The sequence below is a fragment of the Macrobrachium nipponense genome, chromosome 36 (assembly GCF_015104395.2).
Source record: "Macrobrachium nipponense isolate FS-2020 chromosome 36, ASM1510439v2, whole genome shotgun sequence".
NCBI classification, from domain to species: domain Eukaryota; kingdom Metazoa; phylum Arthropoda; class Malacostraca; order Decapoda; family Palaemonidae; genus Macrobrachium; species Macrobrachium nipponense.
In genome coordinates this window covers 66,946,395-66,971,530 of record NC_087220.1, presented here as the reverse complement: position 1 = coordinate 66,971,530, position 25,136 = coordinate 66,946,395, and the positions used below count along the sequence as shown (strand labels likewise).

General features: G+C 42.3%; 2 protein-coding genes and 1 long non-coding RNA gene across 3 annotated transcripts in view; 2 read left to right on the top strand and 1 right to left on the bottom strand.

The window, feature by feature from the left end:
* Window positions 1–650: 650 nt before the first annotated feature.
* LOC135203365 (uncharacterized) lies at window positions 651–1,846 on the bottom strand. The gene is made up of 3 exons (XR_010311937.1): window positions 1,671–1,846; window positions 1,103–1,193; window positions 651–763 (listed from the first exon to the last, which is right to left on the bottom strand). It is a non-coding gene; the product is annotated as an uncharacterized LOC135203365 (long non-coding RNA).
* Window positions 1,847–8,563: 6,717 nt separating this feature from the next.
* Window positions 8,564–9,718, top strand: LOC135203487 (E3 ubiquitin-protein ligase BRE1A-like). The gene has a single exon (XM_064233208.1). It carries the CDS (start codon window positions 8,564–8,566, stop codon window positions 9,716–9,718), a length of 1,155 nt encoding a protein of 384 aa, XP_064089278.1.
* Window positions 9,719–9,816: 98 nt separating this feature from the next.
* Window positions 9,817–25,136, top strand: part of LOC135203486 (dnaJ homolog subfamily C member 21-like) — an 81,645-nt gene continuing 66,325 nt past the window's right edge. Inside the window, exon 1 of the mRNA XM_064233207.1 lies at window positions 9,817–10,456. Within this exon, the coding sequence (XP_064089277.1) occupies window positions 9,817–10,456 (640 nt within the window). The remainder of the gene's footprint in view (window positions 10,457–25,136) is intronic.

Here is a 25,136-nt window from a genome sequence, read left to right as displayed (position 1 = left end):
TGAACGTAGCATTAATAGCCTGTCTTGCAAAGAACACAAATTGCAGGAAACTGACCAACCAATCCGAACACTTCCTGATAATAACCAACAACAGTATTAAGAAACAAATACCTGTCTTGTCATTTAATACTGACTGTGCAGACCTCTGGCACACTGCAAGTATTCATTGTCTTTGAATCTTTCTTTGCAACACTGGTTATCCGTCAGGCAGGAGCCGAAGTCATCCTTGATCCGACAAGTACCGATGCAGCTGTGGGAAGGAGACCAAAGGCTTCTCGCAGAGAGAGAGAAGTTTTAGAACTTCCTGTAGGCAAAAGAAGAAGTAGGTTAATTGATTAATTTCAGAGTGCCATAAAAACTCAAGGTTCGTCTCATGACATCAACATTAGGAAAAGAAAGAACCGTTTCACAGTAATGTAGTCATGGAAATTCACCAGAAGAGAAAAAAAAACATTGTCATTACGAACTTTCCACTGTATAAAAATCTAACGCTGCACTAAACTTGCAAGCAAGAGTTCTTTCGCTGTGCAAGGATTACACCACAGTGGTTATTACCAAAAATCAGAAATGACTTTATCGTCAATACCTTTTTAAAGTGCAAAAATGTCATTGCTATAATTCATCTTCATAAACACAGACTAATTTGAATCATTTTGCAGTGTGACTGTGTGTATCAGGTGTATGCAATAATATTTCCACTTTCTGTAATGTGCCTTACCAAAAACTTCTTCCCAGAGTATCGAATCCCGTTTTGATACACCCCCTGTGGATGAAAGAGAGAGAGAAGAATTTATATTCTTCCATCGTGTTTCTGTAGTTTTCGTGGATGTACGATGAGAATATTTCCGAGTTGACTGTTGTTGAGAGAAGCCGAATTTTGAATGACAAAAGTAACCTTACTTTTCCAGTAACATTTTAAGCAATCATTTCTTCACTGTAGTTCATCATATAAAGTGTGTGAATGATTACAGTAGGTGGAATTACGTTAATAAAATGGCCTAAATTTTATATCACGTCATAATTCTTTTGTAAGATATCTTGTGCATGAAATAATGGCTATACACATGAAGTAAGCTTAAGAAAGACTTTTTTTTTTTCATACCAGCAACTTCTCCTAGTAGGACCAGGGAAAGCAGAGTCATGAGGTTTACTTGAAGGAACCTCATTATGTTCGATGAGCACCTCGGAAGGACCTGAGAGAAAGAGAGAGAGAGTGAGAAATGGGACGAAAAACTTGTTATAGTATTCTTCTTGCGATGTTCATCGTAATTTTATATACAAGTTAGTTTAATTAGACCATGGATTCACATTTCTAGAGCCACGCTTGGCTCGTCACAAATTAAGACCTACTGTATTGCACGTATCTTCCACATCTTCAAGAACCGTTCAGTCTAGGCCACCAGGAACTAAGAAAAAAAGTTCGCCTTGCCGGGTGGAGCAAATATGCAAATTCCGAAGTTCGTCACAATTTTCGTAGATCATTAATCTTCTGTTACACTTTATCACAACGCCATATGCATTCGGGATTGTCCCTACGTCGTTCACTAAATTGATGACACTTCTACACCACTTGATTTTGAGGATAACGATGTGAACCCTACATAAATGGAACATAACAATTTGGTTATAACCACTTCCACACGACATCTTAAAATTCTCGTGGTACTTACCTAATTACAAAGTAGGATTCTCCTGGATGCGTGGCTTCAGTAATCTTAAAAATTCCCTGTTGTCCTTACTTTAATGGAGAAGAAGAATAATGTCCAGACGCTTCTTCTCAACTGTAGGGATCCTCTGGTGTTCGTGACTACACGGGGTGAAGACACCAGGCGAATGGAGTGGTCCCACTTCCTTAGTTCAAGTTCAAGTGCAAAGAGAAAGTAGCTTCAGCGATTGTACTGGTGGCCGTAAGAAGGAGGCGTGGCCTTTGGGATCATTGGCTTAGGAACACTGACGGGTCCAGGGCCGGTCACCTGGGTTACTTAACCCCCTTCCCCAGCCCCATGCAACGTAAAAGCACAATACAAACAAACAAATGAAAAACAACGAAATAATAATAATAGTGAAGAATTAGATAACCAAAATGAGAAATATAAAAATAGGTAAAAGAATCTGTTGTAGAAATATTAAAATTTCTTGGAAAAAATCAGATATCAACGACTGAATTCTAAGTAAAATGCATCCATTATCCCTCTCTCATTCTCTCATGCTATTGTAAATCAGTTATATCTGTTGTCACCTTTACTCAGCTTTGTCAGCCAATAATGATTGTATGATCTTTAAACAATTAAAATATTGCAATGGCCCTTTTATGCTTAAAAATGCTATTATGAAGAAACAACGAAACTCAAAGCAATAAGATGTGGTGGTTCTGGACCCGTGCTCTTCTTTTCCTAGTCTGAGAATGAGCTTTCCAAAACCATCTTGCTGCTTTCACTAAATATATATATATATATATATATATATATACATATATATATATATATATATATATATATATATATATATATATATATATATACAGTAAATATGTATTGAAGTGTGTGTATGCTTATAAAAAATAGATATGTATATAAAAGGTGATAAATATATGAGAAACTGAAGGCCATTTTCATAAAAAATAATAAATGCTCTGTTGCTATACGAAATTTTCTTCATACACATTGAAAATGTGACTGTAAAATGTAAAACTATTATTATTATTACTATTATATACCGAATGATTGTACAAATCTGGCATTGCAATTAGCAAGTCACTGACACGGATACCTATATGATACTCATATTCGTCCATGTTAAATAACTCTTGAGCCAACAGCTATAGGTCTAAAGAGTGGCAGTGACTGAAGGCTCAGCATTCTCAAGGGCCACCCTCTCTAAAGGGGTTATGTTTTTTTGTTTCTTTTTTTCCCTTTCATTAAAAACAAGTTCTTTAATGTTAACATTCACAATGACGTTAACGAGTTCTGTTGTCTTGTTGTATTCAACAGTTTAGGGAAACAAATTCAGGCACATTTATACATGACGGATTGGTGCCTGTCAACCGGAGCTGGGTAAGGAATCTCACCCTCGCGAATGATGGATATCTGGGCACCAGCGTCATTGAAAGCTCGGACCTGGTGGCAAGAGAGCGACCTCTGGGAGGTACATCAAATTTAGGGCTCTGTGCTGGAGGGCCTACTAGAACTGGAGGATTGTCCGTCCCATTCATTGCAATGGCAGTAACCGCTGCTGCTTTCTTTCGGTCTAGTACGACTCTTTACTCAGGCACAACAGTTGTGCCTGAGTAAAGGGTCGCACTAGACCGAAAGTGCTTGGCTATCTCGCTTTATCATTTTTTTCCTTCGTGGCAAAAACCTTTATTTATACATAGCATCACGTCTTATATACTTCGTGATCAAGTTATTCATATATATATATATATATATATATATATATATATGTGTGTGTGTGTGTGTATGTGTGTCTGTGTGTATTATATAGATGAGAAACCACATCTTTTTGTTCCAAGTGAATGTCTACAACAGTGAACCAATGAATATGGAATTTAGCACAGAGGTTAAGATAACATAGGGTTCGAACACATTCTAATGATCAGATTTTCTTAAAAACATATATAACCCCTTGAAAAGATAATACTTATAACAACACCCCCCCCCCCCGCCCCAATGCTATTGGCGCTAACTCCATTACTTCAAAATAGTTATCAAGCTTGTTGGGGGCCCTGGTACCAATGCGAGTGGGGTGAGAAGGGGTGGTAAGGGGGTGGTAACAGTAAAAATAACCAGAGTATGACAGATATTATTGTCTAATCCATAATTTTCGAGGTTGCTGAGATGAATAGTGACACTCCCAATACCCATTAAGTCCAAATACAGCCCCGATAACTATGAAGGGTGTAAGAAGGGATGGGAAGTAGGTGACATATAAAAATAACAGAAAACGAGAGATATTAGTGTCTAAACCCACAGTTTTTCGAAGTGCTGAGATGAATAATTCCTGAAGCCATTATAGTTCAGATTCAGCCCAGATGGAAAGGGGTGAGAAGAGTTGGAAGGGGGTGGGGGTGGGAAGGGGTGGAAGGGGATGACATGTAAAAATAAATGACCATGACAGATATTAAAGTCTAATCCATAGTTTTTGAGGTTGATGAGATGAATAGTAACACTCCTGATGCCCTTTCAGTCCAAGAAAGGGGTGTGTGAGAAGGGGTGGGAAGTGGATGACATGTAAAAATAACCAAAGACAATTATATTAACATCTAATTCATAGTTTACTAGGTCGCTGAGATAAATTGTGACACTTCTTTGATGCTCCATAAGAACAAGTTCAGCCATGATAGGCAGGTGGGAGTGATAAGGGGTGAAAAATGAAATTTAAAAAATGACAGATATTAGTGTCTAATACATTGCTTTCGAGGTTGCTGAGATGGATAGAGACACTCCCAGTGCCTTTTAACCCTTTGGTTGCAGCTGAATCATTTATGGTACATTTGTTTAAACAGCTTGGAACCTGATTGTACGATATTGCGTTGACCACCGGCAGATGGAGAGAAGAGCTTGTGGGAGTTGGGTGACTGTCATTTCCAGCCCAGAGATTTTATATTTGATGGCAGTGGCAGCGATAGTGTGTCAAAATGTGATAGGAATGAAAATTGAAAGGACGTAGATTATTTATCTGAATTTTTCATTAACGAATTTATGGGACTGGTTGTTGAAGAGACGAACCACCATCGAAGATTCCTTGTTGATACTCTTGGAGATGCAGTAAAATATTTGCGAAAGTTTGCTCAAATTATTGTGGACGAAAAGAAATGGTTCCTGTGTTATTATGAAAATGTCACATATAATTAAAGATTACAATGTGTCAATCCTTGTTTCTGACAATGCCACACACACACACACACAAGCAAATTACTGAAATTCTATCGTAAATGTTTTGTTAAATGTTCCAGCTGCACTTGACTAAATATAAAAAAAATTCTAAATGTTGCACTTAATACAAAAAAAAGTGTTTAAATAATGCAGTTCCACTTGACGACTAGATATAAAACAGTTTGAAATTTACAGCTGCACTTGAAGACTAAACATAAAAATAAAGTGTTCAAATGTAGCAGCTGCACTTGAAGACGAAATAAAGTGCTTAGAGGATGCACTTAACATTGGAAAAAAGTGTTCATCAGATAGTGCACCTGCACACTGTAGAGCAAAAAGAGAATCATGAATGCATTTCTCCCTCCATCTTCTGATTTTTAATTTGCATGAGCTAGTTCATTCCCCGCCGTGTAATTACCCAAATTGCTTTCTGAAAGCAGTGCCACAATACAGAGCTTCATTTACCAATGTTTCCCCCCCCCCTAATATTGCAACTGCTCCTCTTCTAAATATGCCTGGAAAACGCATCGAAAGTAAACAAGAAAAAGGGCATGGTTATAGCTACGTACAAGGGAACAGACGAAGAGTGGTTGTTTAAGGTTGGAACTAGTTTCTTTATAGCTAGAGATTCTAAAATTGGAAGGTGGTGTTCGTATGGACTTGATAACAATATCTTGAAATCCTTATAGTTTTTACTATATTTACAAAATTTCCCATGATTTCTAATATTAGATAGTTCTGGGTTGGACAGTTTACATCCTGTACGGAAACTAATACCCATATGTGCATCATATCTCACCTTAAGCAAGTATAAATGTAGACAACGCCGGATTGCACTAAGGGAGGTAATCTCTCTTTATGACGCAACATATTACCGAAAGTTCTAGGGTTCATTAAGACAAACGTAACATCAACAGCTGGAAAATGATTAATTAAAATTCTCCTTAAGTGAGGTAAAAGAGAGGTGTCGTGCATATAAGGAAATCGTATATAAAACTTGAGTTTCTGGGCCAAATGTATTGCTGCTGGAGGATGAAATGAAAATTCCAGAGTTTCCTGACATATTTCATAAAGAGATAATGAGGGTAACAATTTGATTTAAAATAATCGTAAAGGATTCCGATTTCTTTGTGGAAAAGACTCCAATCACAAGTTAATGTCATGGCTATGTGGAGGAGGGTAGACAACGAATTTAATTTAAAATTGAAAAAAAAAAACTATAAAAGTTAAGACCAAGGCCTGTGAACGCTGCCTTTCGAAATATACCTGTGTGAAAACGGTCGTCATCACGGATAACAATTGTATCTAAGAAAGGCAGTTGGTTATTGTTTTCCAATTCATACGTAAATTTAATGTTGGGATGTAAAGAATTGGCATGTTGCAAGAACGAGTCACAGTGCAAATGTCCTTAAAAAGAACAAAAGTGTCATCCACATATCGGCGATAAAATAAGGGTTTAAAAGAAGAGGGACAACTGTCCAGCAGTTCTCTCTCAAATTTGTGCATAAAAATGTTAGCGAATGTGCAACTCAGTGGGTTACCGATGCCCACACCTTCAACTTGCATGTATACCTCGTCATTAAAAACAAAGGCAGCGTCCCGAACTGCCAACTCTAACAACTTCTTAAAATCAGGACGGCTAAAACCATGATGAACGCTTTCATCATCAGTAAAAATAGTATCTGAAATATACCCAATTGTTTCCTCCACGGGTATATTAGTAAATAATGATTCTATGTCAAAACTAGCCATGATTAAATCTGAATCCTGACACAAAATACTGTTTTTAAATTCTAAGAATTAGAAAGACTAAGCTCATTAATAAAGCTTTCCAATAAAGGGATGAGATATTTGGCAATTTTGTAGCCAGCCGTTGTGTAAGGCACGAAAGGATTGGCCTCATAGGAACATTTTCCTTATGTATTTTCGGAAGCCCATACATGACACCAAAGAAGAGCCAGCGACGATTGAAGCTGGGTCGTAAGTAGCCTGATAATTGTATGCTTGTCCTTTAGGGACTTTAAAAAAAACTGTTGATCCTGTCCTCGTTTCTACAAATGAGTTTAAATCCTTTTCACTAATTTTCATAAATTTTGAGTCATCCGATAAAATAGTTTGCATCTTATGAATTCTATTCGACCCTGTTTAGAAATACCGGTTTTTTTTTAACCTTTATCTGGTTTTGAAAATATCAGGTCTTCCTTTTTACTCAATTACGAAGTGTGTTTAAATCATCTTTATCAAAGAAAGGAGCCCATCTAGTTTTTCAGTTTGCTATAGTAATTAGAGTGGGCAAAAGCGGATAGTTCGGTTTTGAGATTTCGGCATATTTGCATTTAAGGCAGGTTCTTTAGTTTGGAAAAAAGTACCTCAAAAGGCAGGTAATAATTTTCATAGTACGAAGGTTTATAATGAGGTAAACAGAAGTCCAACCCAAAAGATAAAAGAAATCCTCCTTCCTAGTTACGTTGTAATCGGAGAAATTGAACACCACTCTCTCTCTCTCTCGTTCTTTGCCTGTAAAATTAGGTATAAAGATGCCAAAATTCTTTAGTTTTATTATTATGGGTATTTTGCATTCTTTCGATATAGGAATTCAGATCCTTAGTTTAGTAACCAGTTAAATATATGAGGTCAATAAGTGTAAGAATGTTATGAATCTCATTGTAAAAGGGTTGAATGCGTTTCATATGCTGAGCAATGAGTGTTTCTTTGTTACAAATCTCAGTGGTTATATTTGTGGAATATATATATATCATAATATTATATATATATATATATATATATATATATATATATATATATATATATATATATTCACAAATATAAGCTGCAAAATGTCGTTTTAAATATCCAGTTCACTATCTCGAGGGTAACATGAACCAAGAAAGATTATAACTGATAAAAAATTATAATGATGTGTAAAAATATACATATATATATATATATATATATATATATATATATATATATATAATATATATTATATATATATATATATATATATATATATATATATATATATATATATATATATATAAATTTACACATCTCGTATCAAAATAGTTTAAACACTCGTTATTTATTGATTTATTTACTTACGGATTATTTTTCATTCTATTTTTGTGTTATAATCCACGGTGGTTGAAATGATAAAATTTCTAACTTCATCGCCCGTCGAAGTCATTGATTTCTTTCATCTTCATAGTCGTCTTGATTGAGATGATCTTCGAAGCCGTCGACGCCTTCAGAAGCCTCCTGTTCCATGCCTTCAATGTCTCCAAGTGCTTTCGAAGGCTCCGTGAGGAGTCTATCGAAGAAAGAAGAATTGTGTTGGAGCCGAAATAACGATTCCTTGGAGTTCCCAAAGCTCAGCGGCTTTTTCTATTTCTAGCATTTTTAACAGGTTGCAAGAAGGGTAACCACTAACCATGTTTGCACTTGGCAAAGTTAACTTTTTTGTGAACAACTTATTGGCTCTGATCCGTCCTGGATCAGTGTTATCTTTTGTAAATGGAATTAATATTATCCAAAAACTTGGATACTTTATTGGAGGAAACGCGATGGCTCTCATTCTGGGAGGGCTTCTTGGACATGTACATACAAAGTACGTGGAGGAAAAGAAAACCAACCGAAACTGCCGAGACGCCATCGCCCGACTGGAAGACGACGTTTTTTATTCAACGGAGATGATATCCCTTCTCAAGGAGGAAAACTCCAGCCTCGTTCATGAAATTGATGCGGTCAACAACAAGGAAGCAGATCTTATCAAGAGGAATGACGATCTAGAGAACGAGTTGAAAATGAGAATGGCTGAGTATGAGGACGCGTTAATCCGGAAAGGAAAGGAACTAGACAATCTGAAGGACGAACACGCAGAGAAAGACAGAGAGTGTGAGAGGAACAGAAAGAAACTGGAAGAAATGGAGAGTCAAGCTTCGGACAATGATTTTTATTGTGGTTACCTGGAAGGGAAAGTCAAGGATCATGAAGCGGAAAGGAAGAAATTGAAACAGGTGACCACACAACTCGAAGAGAAGCTGCGAGCCTCACAGCAAGAATTGTCTGCTCTTGCAAAACACCGTGATCTCGAAAAAAATCATGGAAATGAGGCTCAGAAGAAGACCCGAATTCTGGAAGATAGAGTTCAGCAGCTTCAACGAGAAAATGAGAAATTGAAGGAGAAATTAGCCGAGAGTGAGCGGGAAGCGGCCTCAGTGAAGAATTTAAATGCACCTAAAAAGAACAGAATTAACGCTCTGGTTGCAGAGAACAAGGTTCTCAAAGACAGGATCGCTAAACGAGTAGATCAAAATGGAATCGTCCAGAGCGAACGAGCTGAAAGGAAGAAACTAGAGACTGAGTTGAATCGAGTCAAAGGAAATCTGAAAGAGGCGGAAGATACCTTGAGTCAGGTACAAGAACGGCTTAAAGAGGCTGAAGCAAAAAGTACACAGGTAGAAATTCACCGGAGAAAAGTACTGGAGGCAGAAGCTGATCGCTGTATTGAGATGGAAGATTTTGCGACAGCAATAGTTTTCCTAGGAATTATAACAAAGGACTATGATAATGTGTTGGATTGTCGTGTCAAGGAGTTGAGATGCCACACAGCTCTAGGAATGGTGGAAGAGGCCAAAAAAATACTGGACAATTTACCTGCCGAGTATCAAGATGACTGTGATGTTCTGGTGGAGTCTGCCCTACTTTGTGCCTTTGATGCTGAGTTAGAAAAAGCTGAAACTGATTTTGACTCAGGTTCTAGAACCGATGTCCTAACCATGAAAGGGCACTCAAGGGAAAAGAGTTTCTGGAGCAGCGGGCGATATGGTACTCTATTCCATTGATGATAGACGAATGTGAATTCGATGCTGTTTTGGAAAGGATTACACACGCCCAGTCTCTGGAATCCTTTTTCCCGCAGATACGTGTTGACTTGGCCAGAATGAAAGGGAACGTCTTCTGCAAGCTTGGACGGCTGCAAGAAGCATGTGACTGTTTCCTCGCTGTACTGGATAAGGACGAAGATCAAGAGGACTGTAGGTTAAGACTGGCATTGTGTCTCTTGCTGCTGGGCAGACACGGTGAAGCTACGGTCCATCTTGAAAAACTAGATGAAGATCAAGAAGATGTGGAAGCTTTAATCGAAGCTGCCGAAACCCTGGAAAGAATGGAACGTCATGGCTGCCCCTACGACATCCTAGGCGTTCCAGAGGATGCTGCTTTGAAGGAAATAGAAAGGGCCTACAGGAAGCTGGCCCTCAAGAGCCACCCTGACAAGTTCCAAGGGTCCCAGGCAGAGCGAGAACAAGTGAAGGAAGTCATGCAAAGGATCAACTACGCTAACGACATCCTACGTGACGCTGATGAAAGAGAGGAATACAACACTCTCAGGGACTTCGTCAAGGACGTCGCGGATAAGCTGTTCGAAGATCCCAAGTTTCCCGATGAATCCGATGATGAAGAAGATGATGAGTCAGAACTGTCTGAGGAGGAGGAAGAATGTGATGAAGAGGAACTGTCTGAAGAAGAGGAAGAATGTGATGAAGAGGACGAAGAGGAAGAATGTGATGAAGAAGAAGAATGTGATGAGGAAGATGAAGAGGACGAAGAGGAAGAATGTGATGAGGAGGATGAAGAGGACGAAGAGGAAGAATGTGATGAGGAGGATGAAGAGGACGAAGAGGAAGAATGTGATGAGGAAGATGAAGAGGACGAGGAGGAAGAATAATAGGACGAAGAGGAAGAATGGCTTAAGGAGAACGAAATGGAAAGGAGGAAAAACAGCCAAGACTGAATGAAGATTTTTGCCTGGTTGCGAGCTGATGCTGCTGCGTCGTATTCCGGAGGCGTTGCGATCTGTTTGGTCCATACTATGGGGTTGGCTTCGGGATGGGTGTTCGTCTGCTGTAACCGGGCCCCCCAACCCGGTTCCAGCAAACGGGAGGTCCCCCACCTCCCATACACCCATCCTTCAGGCAACCTCATTGACTGGGCCAAAGAGATCGTAACGTCCCTTGGAATGCGACGGAACAGCACCAACAAACGGCCAGTCGGAATTCACCTGTGTACTTTTGCAACTCAACATCAGAAACTGCTTAAAAATAAGTAGATAGTGAATCTAATCATGGAGACGAAAAAGGTGAGTCAGAAATGTTTCAACACCCATCTCTCTCTCTCTCTCTTCTCTCTCTCTCTCTCTACTCGCTCTCTCTCACAACTCTCTCTCTCTCTTTCTCTTCCCTTCCCTTCTCTGTCTCTTTCTCTGTCTCTCTCTCTCTCCTTCTCTCTGTGAGAGGTAGGAAGAGGAGAGCGGAGAAGGGGCACAGGGCAGGAAGAGAGGTCCCACCCCTCCCTTCTATTCCTTTTGCTTCTTTTCCTCTCTCTCGCTCTACACCTTCTTTCTACCTTTCTCTGTCTCTTTCTCTCTCTCCTTCTCTCTTTGAGAGGTAAGGAAGAGGAGAATGGGCACAGGGCAGAAGGGAGGTCCCACCCCCCCTCCCTTCTATTCCTTTGCTTCTTTTCCTCTCTATTCTCCTCACCTTCTTTCTACCTTTCTCTGTTCTCTTTCTCTCTCTCCTTTCTCTCTTTGAGAGGTGGAGAGAGAAGGGGCACAGGGCAGGAAGGGAGGTTCCCCACCCTTCCTTCTATTACATTTGCTTCTTTTCTCATCGGTATCTCTCTCACCTCTCTATCTACTATTCTTTCTCTCTCTCTCTTTCCTCTCCTTCTTCTCTTTGAGAGGTGGAAGAGGAGAAGGGGCACAGGGCAGGAAGGGAGGTCCCCACCCTCCCTTCTTATTCCTTTGCTTCTTTTCCTCTCTATCTCTCTCACCTTCTTTCTACCTTTTCTCTGTCTCTTTCTCTCTCTCCTTCTCTCTTTGAGAGGTTTAGGAAGAGGAGATGGGGGCCAGGGCAGGTAAAGGAGGTCCAACCCCTCCCTTCTATTCCTTTGCTTCTTTTCCTCTCTATCTCTCCCCTTCCCCTTCTTTCTTCCTTTCTCTAAGTCTCTTTCTCTCTCTCCATCTCTCTTTGAGAGTAGAAGAGGGAGAAGGGCACAGGGCAAGGGAAGTCACCCACCCCTCCCTTCCAGTCCTTTGCTTTTTTTTTCCTCTGTATCTCGCTCACCTTCTTTCTACCTTTCTCTGTCTTTCTTTCTCCTCTCTCCTTCTCTCTTGAGAGGTAGGAAGAGGAGAAGGGGGCACAGGGCAGGAAGGGAGGTCCCACTCTTCCAGTCCTTTGCTTCTCTCTTATCTCCTCCTTTCCTTCCTACCTTTCTCTGTCTCTTTCTCTCTCTCCTTCTCTCTTTGAGAGGTAGGAAGAGGAGATGGGGCACAGGCAGGAAAGGGAGGCCCCCCTCCCTCTATTCCTTTGCTTCTTTTCCCCTCTTCTATCTTTGCTTCTCACCTTCTTTCTACCTTTCTCTGTCTCTTTCACTTCTTTCTCCTTCACTCTGGAGAGGTTGGAAGAGGATAAGGGGACAGGGCTGGGAAGGGAGTCCCACCCCACCCCCTTCCCTCTTCCTTGCTTCTTTTCCTCTCTTATCTCTCTCTGCTTTTGTTTCTACCTTTTCGCAGGTTCTTCCTTCCTCTTCTCCTTTCTTCTTATAGGAAGAGGAGAATGGGGCACAGGGCAGGAAGGGAGGTCCCACCCCTCCCTTCTATTCCTTTGCTTCTTTTCCTCTCTAATCTCTCTCACCTTTTTCTTTCCTTTCTCCTGTCCTCGTTTCTCTCTCTCCTCTCTCTTTGAGAGGGTAGGAAGAGGGAGATGGGCCACAGGGTAGGGAAGGAGGTCCCACCCCTCCCTTTCATTCCTTTGCTTTCTTTTTCCTCTCTATCTCTCTTCACCTTCTTTCTTCCTCTCTGTCTCCTTCTCCTCCATCTCTTGAGAGGTAGGAAGAGAGATGGGGCACAGGGCAGGAAGGGAGGTTCCCACCCCTCCCTTCTATTCCCTTTGCTTCTTTTCCTCTCTATCTCTCTCACCTTCTTTCTACCTTTCTCTGTCTCTTTCTCTCTCTCCATCTCTCTTTGAAGGAGGTAGGAAGAGGAGATGGGACACAGGGCAGGAAGAGGTCCCACCCTCCCTTCTATTCCTTTGCTTCTTTTCCTCTCTATCTCTCTCACCTTCTTTCTACCTTTCTCTGTCTCTTTCTCTCTCTCCTTCTCTCTTTGAGAGGTAGGAAGAGGAGATGGGGCACAGGGCAGGAAGGGAGGTCCCACCCCTCCCTTCTATTCCTTTGCTCTTCCTCTCTACTCTCTCACTTCTCTACCTTTCTCTGTCTCTTTCTCTCTCTCCAGCTCTCTTTGAGAGGTAGAAAGAGGAGGATGGGACACAGGGCAGGAAGGGAGGTCCCACCCTCCCTTCTATTCCTTTGCTTATTTTTCCTCTCTATCTCTCTCACCTTCTTTCTACCTTTCTCTGTCTCTTTCCTCTCTCTCTCCGCTCTTTCGAGAGGTAGGAAGAGGAGATGGGGCACAGGGCAGGAAGGGAGGCCCATCCCACTTTTCCTTCTATTCCTTTGCTCTTTCTCGTCTCTCTCTCTCTCTGGCCTCTCGTCCTCTATCTCTCTCTCTCTCTCTCTCTCTCTCTCTCTCTCGTCTCTCATTCTCTTTCTCTCTCTCTCTCTCTCTCTCTTGAGAGGTAGGAAGAGGAGATGGGGCACAGGGCAGGAAGGGAGGTCCCACCCCTCCCTTCTATTCCTTTGCTTCTTTTCCTCTCTATCTCTCTCACCTTCTTTCTACCTTTCTCTGTCTCTTTCTCTCTCTCCTTCTCTCTTTGAGAGGTAGGAAGAGGAGATGGGGCACAGGGCAGGAAGGGAGGTCACACCCTCCCCTCTATTCCTTGCTTATTTTCCTCTCTATCTCTCTCACCTTCTTTCTAAATTTCTCTGTCTCTTTCTCTCTCTCTTACTCTCTTTGAGAGGGGAGGAAGAGGAGATGGGGCACAGGGCAGGAAGGGAGGTCTCCCCCTCCTTCTATTCCTTTGCTTCTTTTCTCTCTACTCTCTCCACCTTCTTTCTACTTCTCTGTCTCTTTCTCTCTCTCCTTCTCTCTTTGAGAGGTAGGAAGAGGAGATGGGGCACAGGGCAGGAAGGGAGGTCTCACCCCTCCCTTCTATTCCTTGCTTCTTTTTCCTCTCGTCTCTCTCCTTCTTTCTACCTTTCTCTGTCTCTTTCTCCTCTCCCACTCTCTTGAAGGTAAGGAGGAGAGGGGCACAGGGCAGGAAGGGAGGTCACCCCTCCCTTCTATTCCTTTGTTCTCTTCCTCTCTATCTCTCTCACCTTCTTTCTACTCTGTCTCTTTCTCTCTCTCCTCTCTCTTTGAGAGGTAGGAAGAGGAGATGGGGCACAGGGCAGGAAGGGAGGTCACCCACCCTCCCTTCAATTCCATTGCTTCTTTTCCTCTCTATCTCTCTCCACCTTCTTTCTCTTTCTCTGTCTCTTCTCTCTCTCCTTCTCTCTTTGAGAGGTAGGAAGAGGAGATGGGGCACAGGCAGGAAGGGAGGTCTCACCCCTCCCTTCTATTCCTTGCTTCTTTTCTCTCTATCTCTCTCACCTTCTTTCTAACTTTCTCTCTCTTTCTCTCTCTCCTTCTCTCTTTGAGAGGTAGGAAGAGGAGATGGGGCACAGGGCAGGAAGAGGTCTCACCCCTCCCTTCTATTCCTTTGCTTCTTCCTCTCTATCTCTCTCACCTTTCTTTTCTACCTTTCTCTGTCTCTTTCTCTCTCCTCCTTCTCTCTTTGAGAGGTAGGAAGAGGAGATGGGGCCACAGGGCATTGCAAGGGAGGTCCCACCCTCCCTTCAATCTTTGAGGTAGGAAGAAGGAGATGGGGCACCGGGCAGGAAAGGAGGTCTCACCCCTCCACTTCTATTCCTTTGCTTCTTGTCCTCTCTATATCTCTCACATTCTTTCTAACTTTCTCTGTCTCTTTCTCTCTCTCCTTCCTCCTTTGAGAGGTAGGAAGAGGAGATGGGGCACCCCAAAGGGGGGGGGGCCCCCCCCAGGAAGGGCGGTCTCACCCCTCCCTTCTATTCCTTTGGCTTTCTTTCCTCTCTCTCTCTCTCACCTTCTTTATACCTTTCTCTGTCTCTTTCTCTCTTCTCCATCTCTCTTTTGAGAGGGAGGAAAGAGGAGAGGGGGCACAGAGGGCAGGAAGGGAAGGGTCCCACCCCTCCTTCTAGCCCTTTGGCTTCTCTTCATCTCTAATCTCTCTCACCTTCTTTCCCACCTTTCTCTGTCTCTTTCTCTCTCTCCTTCCCCCCTCCCTTCTTTGAGAATGGTAGGAAGAGGAAGATTGGGGCACCAGGGTTTTCAGGAAGGGAGGTCCCACCACTCCCTTCAATTCCATTGCTTTTCCTTTTCCTCTCTATCTTCTATCACCTTCTTTCTCCCTTTCTCTGTTCTCTTTTCTCTCTCTCCTTCTCTCTTTGAGAGGTTAGAAGAGGAAAAGAATGGATGGGAAAGGGCACAAAGGGCAGGAAGGGAGGTCCCACCCCTCCCTTCTATTCCTTTGCTCTTCCTTTCCGCTCTTATTCCCTCTTCTCACTTCTTTTCCTTTCTCTGTTTCTCTTTCTCCTCTCTCCTTCTCTATTTGGAGAGGTAGGAAGAGGAGATGGTGGACCAAGGCCAGGAAGGGAGGTTCCCACCCCTTCCTTCCAATTCTCCTTTTGTTTCTTTTCCTTCTCTCTCTCTCACCTTTCTTTCTACCTTTCTCTGTCTCTTTCTCTCTCTCCTTCTCTCTTTGAGAGGTTAGGTTAGGAAGAGGAGAAGGGGCAACAGGGCAGGAAGGAGGTCCCACCCCACCTTCTATTCCTTTGCTTCTTTTCCTCTCTATCTCTCTCACCTTCTTTCTTCCTTTCTCTGGTCTCTTTCTCTATCTCCTTCTCTCTTTGAGAGGTAAGGAAGCGAAGATGGGGCACAGGGTAGGAAGGGAGGTCCCACCACCCTCCCTTCTATTTCCTTTTGCCTTTTCCTCCTTCCTTTGCTCTCCTCTCTATCTTCTCACTTTCCTTCTTTCTTTCTCTGTTCTCTCTTTCTCTCTCTTCTCTCTTTGAGCAGTAGGGAAGATGGGGCACAGGGTCCCAGGAAGGGAGGTCCCACCCCTCCCTTCTATTCCTTTGCACTTCTTTTCCTCTCTATTCTCTCTCACCCTTTCTTTCTAACCTTTCTCTGTCTCTTTCTCTCTCTCCTCCTTCTCTATGAGAGGTAGGACGAGGAGGATGGGGCACAGGGCAGGAAGGGAGGTCCACCACCCCTCCCTTCTATTCCATTTGCTCTTTTCCTCTCTATCTCTCCTCACCTTCTTTCTACCTTTTCTCTGTCTCTTTCTCTCTCTCCTTCTCTCTTTGAGAGGTAGGAAGAGGAGGATGGTGCACAGGGCAGGAAGGGAGGTCCCACCCTCCCTTCTATTCCTTTGCTTCTTTTCCTCTTTCTCTCTCTCTCACCTTCTTCTTTTTAACTTTCTTCTGTTCTCTTTCTCTCTCTCCTTCTCTCTTTGAGAGGTAGGAAGAGGAAGATGGGGCACAGGGCAGGAAGGGAGGTCCCACCCCTACCCTTCTATTCCTTTGCTTCTTCTCCTCTCTAAAAAATCTACCTCTCACCTTCTTTCTACCTTTATCCTGTATCTTTCTTTCCTCTCTCCTTCTTTCTCTATGAGAGGTAGGAAGAGGAGATGGGGCACAGGGTAGGGCAGGAAGGGAGGTCCCACCCCCCTCTTCTATTCCTTTGCTTGGGGCTGTCCTCTCTATCTCTCTCTACCTTCTTTCTCACCTGTTTCTCTGTCCTCTTTCTCTCTCTCCCTTCTCTCTTTGAGAGTAGGAAGAGGAGATGGGCACAGGGCAGGAAGAGGTTTCCACCCCCTCCCTTCTTCATTCCTTTGAATTCTTTTCCTTCTCTATCTCTCTCTCTCTCCTTCGTCTTCCTTTCTGTGTCTCTTTCTATCTCTCCTTCTCTCTTTTGAGAGGTAGGAAGAGGAGATGGAGTACAGGGCATGAAGGAGGTGGGGCCCACCCCTCCCCATTCTATTCCCTTGCTTCTTCCTCTCTCTCTCTCCTCTCCTTCTTTCTTCCAATTTCTCTGTCTCTTTTCTCTCTTCCTTCCTCTCTTTGAGAGGTAGGAGGAAAGGAGATGGGGCACAGGGCATGAAGGGAGGTCCCCCCCACCCCTCCCTTCTATTCCTTTGCTTCTTTTCCTTTCTCTCTATCTCTCTCCTTCTTTCTTCCTTTCTCTGTCTCTTTCTTTCTCTCCTTCCTTCCTCTTTTGAGAGGTAGGAAGAGGAGAGTGGAACAGGGCAATGAAGGGAGGTCCCACCCCTCCCTTCTATTCCTTTGCTTCTTTTCTCTCTCTCTCTCTCCTTCTTTCTTCCTTTCTCTGTCCTCTTTCTCATCTCTCCTTCTCTCTTTGAGAGGTAGGAAGAGGAGATGGGGCACAGGGCATGAAGGGAGGTCCCCCACCCCTCCCTTCTATTCCTTTGCTTCTTTCCTCTCTATCTCTCTCTCATCCTTCCTTTCGTTTCTTCCTTTCTCTGTCTCTTTCTCTCTCTCCTTCTCTCTTTGAGAGGTAGGAAGAGAGATGGGGCACAGGGAAAGAAGGGAGGTCCCCACCCCCTCCCTTCTATTTCCTTTGCTTCTTTCTAATCTCTCTCTCTCTCTCTTCACCTTTCTTTCCTTTCTCTGTCTCTTTCTCTCTCTCCTTCTCTCTTTGAGAGTAGGAAGAGGAGATGGGGCACAGGGCAGGTGAAGAGAGGTCACCCCACCCCTCCCTTCTATTCCTTTGCTTCTTTTCCTCTCTATCTCTCTCTCCTTCTTTCTTCCTTTCTCTGTCTCTTCTCTCTCTCTCCTTCTCTCTTTGAGAGGTAGGAGAGGAGATGGGGCACAGGGTATGAAGGGAGTCCCACCACTCCTTCTATTCCTTTGCTTCTTTTCTCCTCTCTCTCTCTCTCTCTCTCTCTCTCTCTCCTTCTTTCTTCCTTTTCTCTGTCTCTTTCTCTCTCTCCTTCTCTCTTTGAGAGGTAGGAAGAGGAGATAGGGCACAGGGCATGAAGGTAGGTCCCACCCCTCCCTTCTATTCCTTTTTGCTTCTTTTTCCTCTCTCCTCTCACTCTCTCCTCTCACCCTTTCTTTCTTCTTTCGCTGTCCTTTTCTTTCTTCTCTCCTTCCACTTCTTGATTAGGAAGAGGAGATTGGGGCACAGCATGGAAGGGAGTTTCCCACCCCTCCCTTCTATTCCTTTGCTTCTTTTCCTCTATCTTCTCTCTCCTTCTTTCTTTCCTTTCCCCTGGTTCTTTCTCTCTCCTCTCCTTCTCTTTTGAGAGGTAGGAAGAGGAGATGGGGCACAGGGCATGAAGGGAGGTCCCACCCCTCCCTTCTATTCCTTTGCTTTCTTCCTCTTTTCCTCTCTATCTCTCTTTCTCCTTCTTTCTTCCTTCCTCTGTCTACTTTCTCTCTCTCCTTCTCTCTTTGATGAGGTAGGAAGAGGAGATGGGGCACAGGGCATGAAGGGAGGTCCCACCCCTCCCTTCTATTCCTTTGCTTTCTTTTCCTCTCTCTTCCCCCCCCCCCCCCCCCCTCTCTCCTTCTTTCTTCCTTCTCAGCTTCTTTTCCTCTCTCCTTCTCTCTGACGAGGGTAGAAGAGGAAGATGGGGCATTTAGGGCAATGGAACGGGAGGTCCCACCCCCCTCCCTTCTTATTTCCTTTTTGCTTCGTTTCCTCTCTCTCTCCTTCCTTCTTTCCTTTCCTTTCTCAGTCTCTTTTTTTTTTTTTTTTTTTTTTCTCTCTCTCCTTCTCTCTTTTGAGAGGTAGGAGAGGAGGATGGGGGCACAGGGCATGAAGGGAGGTCCCACCCCTCCCTTCATTTTCCTTTGCGTTTTCCCTTTCCTCTCCTCTCTCTCTCTCCCTTCCATTCCCTTTCTTTCTTTCCATTTCTCCTGTCTCTTTCTCTTCTTTTCCTCCTTCTCTCTGAGACGGTTAGGAGAGGAGATGGGGCACGGGCATGAAGGGAGGCCCACCCCTCCTTTCTATTCCTTTGCTTCTTTTCCTCTCTTCCTCTCTCTCTCTCTCTTCTCTCTCCAACCTTCTTTCTTTCCTTTCTCTGTCTCTTTCTCTCTCTCCTTCCTCTCTTTGAGAAGGTTTAGGAAGGGGAGATGCAACAGGGCATGAAGAGGAGTTCCCACCCCTCCCCCTTCTATTCCTGGGGCTTTCTTTTCCTCTCTCTCTCTCTCTCTCTCTTCTCCCTCCTTCTTTTCCTTCCCTTTCTCAGCCTCTTTCTCCTCTCTCCTTCTCTCTTTGAGGGTTAGGAAGAAGGAGATGGGGCACAGGGGGGGGGGGGGATGAAGGGAGGTCCCCACCCCCTCCCTTACTATTTCCTTGCCTTTCGCTCTCTCTCTCTCTCTCCTCCTTCTTTCTTCCTTTCTCAGTCTCTTTCTCTCTCTCCTTCTCTCTTTGAGAGGTAGGAAGAGGAGATGGGGCACAGGGCATGAAGGGAAGGTCCCCCCCCCCAACCCCCCCGGGTTCTATTCCTTTGCTTCTTTTCCTCTCTCTCCTCCTTCTTTCTTCCTTTCTCTGTCTTTCTTTCCTCTCTCTCCTTCTCTCTTTGGGAGGTAGGAAGAGGAGAGGGCCCCTCAGGGCATGAAGGAGGAGGGGTCCCCCCTCCCTTCTATTCCTTTGCTTCTTTTTCCTCTCTCTCTCTCTCCTTCTTTTCTCTCTCTCTCTCTCTCGCTCTCCTTCTTTTTTCTTCCTTTCTCTGTCTCTTTCCTCTCTCTCCTTTCTATCTTTGAGAGGGTAGGAAGAGGAGATGGGGCCACAGGGCATGAAGGGAGGTCCCACCCCTCCCTTCTATTCCTTTGCTTCTTTTCCTCTCTCTCTCTCTCTCTCTCTCTCTCTCTCACCTTCTTTCTTCCTTCTCTGTCTCTTTCTCTCTCTCCTTCTCTCTTTGAGAGGTAGGAAGAGGAGATGGGGCACAGGGGCATGAAGGGAGGTCCCACCCTCCCTTCTGATTCCTTTGCTTCTTTTCCTCTCTCTCTCTCTCTCTCTCTCTCTCTCCTTCTTTCTTCCTTTCTCTGTCTCTTTCTCTCTCTCCTTCTCTCTTTGAGAGGTAGGAAGAGGAGATGGGGCACAGGGCATGAAGGGAGGTCCCACCCCTCCCTACTATTCCTTTTGCTTTTTTCCTCTCTCTCTCTCTCTCTCTCCTTCTTTCTTCCTTTCTCTGTCTCTCTCTCTCTCCTTCTCTCTTTGAGGAGGAAGAGAGATGGGGCACAGGGCATGAAGGGAGGTCCCACCCCTCCCTTCTATTCCTTTGCTTCTTTTCCTCTCTCTCTCCTTCTTTCTTCCTTTCTCTGTCTCTTTCTCTCTCTCCTTCTCTCTTTGAGAGGTAGGAAGAGGAGATGGGGCACAGGGCATGAAGGGAGGTCCCACCCCTCCCTTCTATTCCTTTGCTTCTTTTCCTCTCTCTCTCTCTCTCTCTCTCTCTCTCTCTCTCTCTCTTCTTTCTTCGTCTCTGTCTCTTTCTCTCTCTCTTCTCTCTTTGAGAGGTAGGAAGAGGAGATGGGCACAGGGCAGGAAGGGAGGTCCACCCCTCCCTTCTATTCCTTTGCTTCTTTTCTCTCTATCTCTCTTCTCTCTATCCTTCTTCTTCCTATTTCTGTGTCTCGTTTCTATCTCTCCTTCTCTCTTTGAGAGGTAAGGAAGAGTAGATGGGGTACAGGGCATGAACGGGATGGTCCCACCCCTCCCTTCTATTCCTTTGCTTCTTTTCCTCTCTCTCTCTCTCTCCTTCTTTCTTCCTTTCTCTGTCTCTCTCTCTCTCCTTCTCTCTTTGATAGGTAGAGGAGAGGGATGGGGGCACAGGGCATGAGATGGGTCCCAGGTCCCGCCCCACCCCTCCCTTCTTCTTTGCTTTCTTTTCCTTTCTCTCTCTCTCTCTCCTTCTTTCTTTCCTTTCTCTGTCTCTTTCTCTCTTTCCTTCTCTCTTTGAGAGGTAGAAGGAGAATGGGGAACAGGGCAAGAAGGGAGGTCCACACCTCCCTTCTATCCTTTGCTCTTCTCTTTTCTCTCTCTCTCTCTCTTCGTCTTCTATTCTCTTTGTCTCTTTCTCTCTCTCCTTCTCTCTTTGAGAGGTAGGAAGAGGAGATGGGGCACAGGGCATGAAGGGAGGTCCCACCCCTCCCTTCTATTCCTTTGCTTCTTTTCCTCTCTCTCTCTCTCTCTCTCTCCTTCTTTCTTCCTTTCTCTGTCTCTTTCTCTCTCTCCTTCTCTCTTTGAGAGGTAGGAAGAGGAGTATGGGGCACAGGGAAAGAAGGGAGGATCACCCCTTCCCTTCTATTCCTTTGCTTCTTTCTCTCTCTCTTCTCTCTATCATCACCTTCTTCACTTCCTTTCTCTGTCTCTTTCTCTCTCTCCTTCTCTCTTTGAGAGGTAGGAAGAGGAGATGGGGCACGGGCATGAAGAGAGGTCCCACCCCTCCTTCTATTCCTTTGCTTCTTTTTCCTCTCTATCTCTCTCCTCCTTCTTTCTTCTTTCTCTGTCTGTCTCTCTCTCTCTCCTTCTCTCTTTGAGAGGTAGGAAGAGAGATGGGGCACAGGGCATGAAGGGAGGTCCCACCACTCCCTTCTATTCTTTGCTCTTTTCCTCTCTACTCTCTCTCTCCTCTCTCCTCTCTCTCTCATCTCCTTCTTTCTCCTTTCTCTGCTCTTTCTCTCTCTCCTTCTCTCTTTGAGAGGTAGGAGGAGGAGATAGGGCACAGGGCATGAAGGAGGTCCCACCCCTCCCTTCTATTCCTTTTGCTTTTCCTCTCTCTCTCTCACTCTCTCTCTCGTAGTAGCCATCTTGCTTGGTGAGACGTACCCGCGTGAAGTCACAATAATCAACAGATATCACAAGTTTAACTACGACTAGAATTTGAGAAATATCTAGAAGTGTTCGTGATACTCGGTGATAAGATTAGTGTGAAAATAGTAGGATAAAGCGTCTTCTAAGTTAGTTTATCAAGTGTAATACTATAAATCAGAACAAGATGGCAGTAAGTTCCAACTGCGGGAAAAGGTGCGTAATTTGGCGTGCTTAGCAGATTCACAATACGATGAGGTAGCAGAAGGGAACTGGCATTTCTCATCTATGAAATCAGCAACAGTCCTAACCAAAAAAGATACAAAAGCATTCATAGATATATTAGAAGGATATAATCTTCAAACTGGAACAAATCTAATGAAAACATCTTGAAAATAATTGAAGAAGTTCCAAATAAAATCCAAGTGGTCAAGAGACTCATAAAGAAAATATACATAAACCAACATATTCCGACAAGAAAATGAATAAGGTAAATCTTGTGAATATACTAATTGATGCATTAGGAAAAAGAATGCCAAAAGCATGCAAACTGTGTAATGTTTGGTATAGCATAGTCAATCCACAAAACCTAATCAGAAAATGTGCTGCATGCAACATTCCGACCCATCCACAGTGTGCTGAGGTAATACAAGATTTGAGAAAAGATACAAGAATTTTTTGTTCACATGTCTATCATGGATAGACAATGTATTAAATCAAGATTGAATGTACAAATAGTTGAGGATGAAGAAGAGAGGAAGGAAGAAGAAGAAGAAAAAGAAGAAGAGGAAAACGGAAGAGAAGTAAACAAAAATGAATGACAGAAAAAAATAAGGAAAACAAAGAACAAGATAAAAGTATGGATGCAGAGATACTCATTGATACTACATATGAGGCAATAAAGCAGCATACCTACGAAGAAATAAATTACGATATGACAACAGAAAAGCAAATCCCGAGAGGCTCTACCCAGATCTATACAATGACGGGAAAGAGGAAAAAATAGACAAGAAAGACAAAATCTGCAACCTTTTGAAAAGAGGAATTGCAGATTTGGAGAAAGATGTTACTACAAACATCCTAAGATATGTCAACACTATGAAATATATGGTAAATGTGCATACTTAGATGGATATGGTATGATTGCAGAGATCTGCATCCAAAAATATGTAAAAAACACCTAAAAGAAGGAAAAGGATGTAAGTTCGACAAAAAATGCAAATATATGCACCCTGTAGCCATGAATCATAATCAAATAAATAACCAACCAAGTATAAAATCCAAAATAAGAAAGAAACAAATAAAGAGAGAAATCAAGAATATCAGGTAAAAGAGAAAAGCAAACACCAATGAGATATGCAGAGGTGTTCAGCAAAAAATTTCAAAGCATCAGCTCCGAAATTCTACAAGAGATAATAACTGTATTTATTATGCAAGAGGATATTGCGAAACGGAGAAAATTGCAGATTCAGACACAAAAATTAATAATTATGATGAAGGAAGATCAAATATATGGAAAAGTTGGATTTTTTTAATGTCAGAATTTCTGGAAATGAAAAAAGAACAACATACCACAACAGGAAAGAGACATGGGAAAATCCTTATTACTACCAGTATTAAATGAAGGAGAAACACGCAAACCATCATAGTGATGAATGCGCAGGGTTTTAGTTACAAGTAACTCAAAAAGAAAAATAGAGTACTTAGAAGAACTAACCCAAAATGAAAAGAAAATTATATATAATAATATATAAGTGAAACCTGGTATTCCCAAGAGACTGGGAATGATGATCAAATAAAAGGGTTCCAAACTTATAGATCAGATAGAAAAAATAGGATCAAGGGGGAACCGCAATATATGGGAAAGACAAAAAACAAGGAAAAATATATGAGATAGTAAACTCAGAATGTGAACTAATAGCGGTAGAATTTGAATCTGAAAAATTGATGAACATAGTAATATATAGACCTCCTAATACTAAAGAGTTTGACATAATAATTGAAAAATTGGATGATATAGTAGAAATCACAAGGACTGGACTATTCTCCTATCTGGTGACTTCAACTTTCCTTTCCGTAGAATGGAAAGAACGAATAGAGATTGTGGTTGTACTTATACATATAAAAACGAGAGTAATAGTAGTTGGCAGAAGATAAGAGGCAATTTGAAAAGCTATTAGATATGCTACTAGAAATACAACATTCAACAAATAAATCACCTGCCAACAAGAAAGGAAAATACTTTAGACCTAGTATTTTGTGAACGAGATGATTATGTTAAAGAAATAATAGTTTAATAATGCGAGTATTTCAGACCATAATGTCATAGAATTAACAGTTCATTCCAAAGCAAAGTGAAAATAGAGATAAGCAAGAAATGAAAAAGTGGGAAGGATATGGAAAATACAAACTTCTACAGTATATAAAATGGTCAGAAATTAATGAAGAATTAAACAAAGATTGGGATAACATTTTCGTAAGTTGATGACATAAGGGTAAATACAGGAGATATTATATAAAATATTGGAGATAATAGTGGAAAAATATATACCGAAGAAGAAAAGTAAACATCATTCATGCATACCAAGAGACAGAAGGATCTTGTTTCCAGAAAATCAGAAAGTGGAAAAAGGTCTTGCAAAAGAAAAAGAAAAAAAAAAAAAATGCATGGAAAGTTATAGAACTAAAAAGTAAGATAGAAATGCAGAACAAAAGATTATACAAATCAAAATGAAAAAAACGGACTTGGAGAACAAAAAAAAACCCTATTAATATCAAGCAAAACCCCAAACTATTATACTCATATGCGAAGAAGATGAATTAATAAAAGAAGAATAGAAATAGGCCCTCTGAGAATTGAAGGGAGATTACGAATGAAAAAAAGGAAATTTGCAACATACTGGCAGAACGATATAAGAAGAGAATTCACAACCCTAGAATAGATATGAAGATAATGATATAGAAGTAATGGGATGAAAATAGTGAATATTTAGCTGACATAGATATTAATGAAGCTGATATTGTGCAGCAGGCTATTAATGAAATTAAAAATGGAGCTGCTGCAGGGCCTGATGGAATTCCTGCTATTTTGTTAAAGAAAGTAGTTCATTCTATCGCAAAGCCACTTGCAATATTATTAAGACAAAGTGTAGATACGGCAAGATATTTATGATGAGCACAAATTAGCATATATTACCCCTACTTTCAAAAGTGGATCAAGACTAGAGGCAAGTAGTTATAGGCCTGTGAGTCTAACATCACATATTATGAAGTGTATGAAAGGGTAATGAAGAAAAATATTATGAAACATTTAATAAAAATTAATTTGTTTAATAAAGGACAACATGGTTTCGTACCCGGAAAAAGTACACAAACCCAACTGTTAGTCCACCGTGAAAACACATTCAAAATATGAAAAGCGGAAATGAAACAGATGTGGTTTATTT

Excerpts from the sequence above, each read along its gene's own strand:
- LOC135203487 (XM_064233208.1), top strand. The coding sequence starts at position 8,564 with ATGATATCCCTTCTCAAGGAGGAAAACTCCAGCCTCGTTCATGAAATT.